This window comes from Penaeus chinensis, chromosome 29, assembly GCF_019202785.1.
Source record: "Penaeus chinensis breed Huanghai No. 1 chromosome 29, ASM1920278v2, whole genome shotgun sequence".
In the NCBI taxonomy this organism is placed as follows: Eukaryota; Metazoa; Arthropoda; class Malacostraca; order Decapoda; family Penaeidae; genus Penaeus; species Penaeus chinensis.
The window spans coordinates 19,078,803-19,081,302 of record NC_061847.1 but is presented as its reverse complement, the minus strand read 5'-3'; the positions used below and the strand labels follow the sequence as shown (position 1 = coordinate 19,081,302).

The window sequence follows — 2,500 nt, the reverse complement described above, 5'->3', positions numbered from 1 at the left end:
GCCGAGGTTCGGCCTTGAGAGCGGACCCGGACCCGAAGCGGCCTTCTTCGACCGCCGGGACGACCTAGAGGAGTACCAACTGGAGCAGCTGGAGCAGGAGGTGGAGAAGGAGCTGGCTAGGGAGTCACCAAGGACTTCTGCGCTGCGGGAAGCGTGAGTATTGCGAACGCATGTTGAGGTACATAGTAGAGACATGCACCATACGCTGTATATTCCCCTCGCACGAGCTCAAACACTACCATGCAATGAATAACCTAGGAATGGGGCTTAAGATGTCAGTCACATTGCTCGCATCTAAGTATATTCCCCGAATCAATTTAGATCCTAATACCGTACGAGTTTCATGTCTCACACACAATTTTCTTACAAGTGCGGCTTAAGGCAGTCGTGAAATTTCAAAAGAATCAGTAGTTTAACCGATACCGACTTCAGGTTTGGTCCGCAACTGAACGCGCTGGACGACTACGGTAACGACTACGACGAATACGGCGGCTTGGACGACTACAGCGATTACCCCGGAGGCCGGCAGATGCTCTTCGGAGATTCGCCGTTTGCGCTCCAGAAAAAGGACGAGGAAACACTTGGTAAGAGAGTGGAGTTTACTTGGTTTATATTTTATAGAAAACGGTGAATATTCTACGAAACGTACTTGGCGGATAGTAGAAAAGAGTGATGATATGATGATATTATAAGTGTGTGTGTGTGTGTGTGTGTGTGTGTGTGTGTGTGTGTGTGTGTGTGTGTGTGTGTGTGTGTGTGTGCGCGCGCGTGTAAGTGCATTTGCGTGTGTTCGTTCTATAAGATGAAAAGACTTTGCATCCCTATCAATGCGCTTGCACATAAGCCGCCCGTTCCTCCCACAGGAGACGACTACGCTGAGCTGCTGGCGGGCGAGGACCTCAACTTCCAGCGGCCGGAGCGGGAGGACGTGAAGAAGCCCGGCCCCCCCTACAGCGTCAACAACTTCGCCTTCAAGAACAGCGACGGCGAGGAGGAGAACGACCGAGGCTATGAAGTGAGGGCCGGAGGTTTCTAGTGTTCTCTCCTTCCGATGACTTTTGCCGTTCTCGAATTCGGTTTTCGTTCTCGGATTTTCGTGTGTTCGTGTCTGTTCACGATGTATGGCTAGATTATACTTTAATATACTTTTATTGATGGCTTAATACGTCAATGTATTTATCTGTATGTATCTTTCTTCGGTAAAGCCATTCAGTATTTCACTATCGTTACGAAGAATCACTATACATTTTACATTCATCTACACATTAGTTTATTTTTTCTTTTGCTCTACATTTTACTTTTATTACTTTTCTTTCTTCCTTTTTCTTACCCTGTCGTTTCTCCCGAACGCAGGAGCTGGACGACCAAGAACCCGTGGCTGAAGGAGGTGACGTCATGTTGCCTCGCCTTCTGCAGGAGGGTCGCGCGTTGCCCCCTGAGCAGCTCGACCTCAGAGAAGTCAATGACTTGCAAGCCGCCGCCAAGCTCCTGGGACCTGCCATACAACCGGAAGAGCAAGTTCCTGGTGAGTGTTCCCTTATGCTTGGCTGGCTGTGTGTGTGTGTGTGTGTGTGTGTGTGTGTGTGTGTGTGTGCGTGATTATACTTTATTCTTTATATTACCATTGTTTCTCATCCATTCTTCTTCCATGATGGAAGTAAAAGGCAAGGTGAAAGAGAAATAGATAAAAGGATAAAACAGGGAAATAAAAAAGAAAAACAAAGAAGAAAGAAAGAGAAGGAGATAAAGAGAGAAAAGAACAAAAGAATGATGAAAAAGAGCAAGAAAATGATGAAGCTAGGAGAGAAGAGCGAATCTTACACAAGAGTATTTAACTAAATACTTACATTAGACGCCATCACTAGGGAGATTTATGATGGCTTGGGGGAAGGGAGGAGGTAAAAATGAAATAAATGCAAGGAGGAAAGGAAGGAAGAAGGAGAACGGAAAGGAAGAATTATGGTGAGTATTGGAAAGAAGTGAAGAGATGCTGATGTAAAGAAAATGTGGCTAAAGTATAGATAGAAAGGAAAACAAAAAATGGGGAAAAAGTGGGGCAAAAGAAGAGGAAGAAGAAAAGGGACTATATGAGTGTGTGTGTGTGTGTGTGTGTGTATGTGTGTGTGTGTGTGTGTGTGTGTGTGTGTGTGTGTGTGTGTGTGTGTGTGTGTGTGTGTGTGTGTGTGTGTGCTGGCGGCATTTGTTTATTTCGTATGTCCTTTTGTACAGCTACATTTGTCATTGTATTTGCTTGTTAGTGCTTCCTCACTGTCAAACTGAAACAAACACAAATTCTTCTTGTTAATCCATGAGATCTAAAACCTAAATCTAAATTTTTTATTCATACATAAAGAATCTTTGCAAATATATCTTAATTTTGAGCTATATAATGATACTGGACATCACCTGATTATTCAAATATTTAGTGATATTTGCCTCCATTCTGCCTCAGAGTCTCCTTATAGTGGCAGCCCGCTGTTTACAGTTGACTTAAAGAAAC

At 44.4% G+C, this 2,500-nt stretch overlaps 1 protein-coding gene across 1 annotated transcript in view; it reads left to right on the top strand.

Moving 5' to 3' along the window:
• LOC125040410 overlaps positions 1-2,500 on the top strand; it is a gene marked incomplete at its 3' end in the record, with an annotated part of 74,966 nt that overhangs the window by 29,815 nt on the left and 42,651 nt on the right. The window contains 4 exon segments of the mRNA XM_047634962.1: positions 1-153; positions 433-584; positions 864-1,015; positions 1,354-1,525. The exon segment at positions 1-153 is cut by the window's left edge and continues 305 nt beyond it. Of these exon segments, the coding sequence (XP_047490918.1) occupies positions 1-153; positions 433-584; positions 864-1,015; positions 1,354-1,525 (629 nt within the window).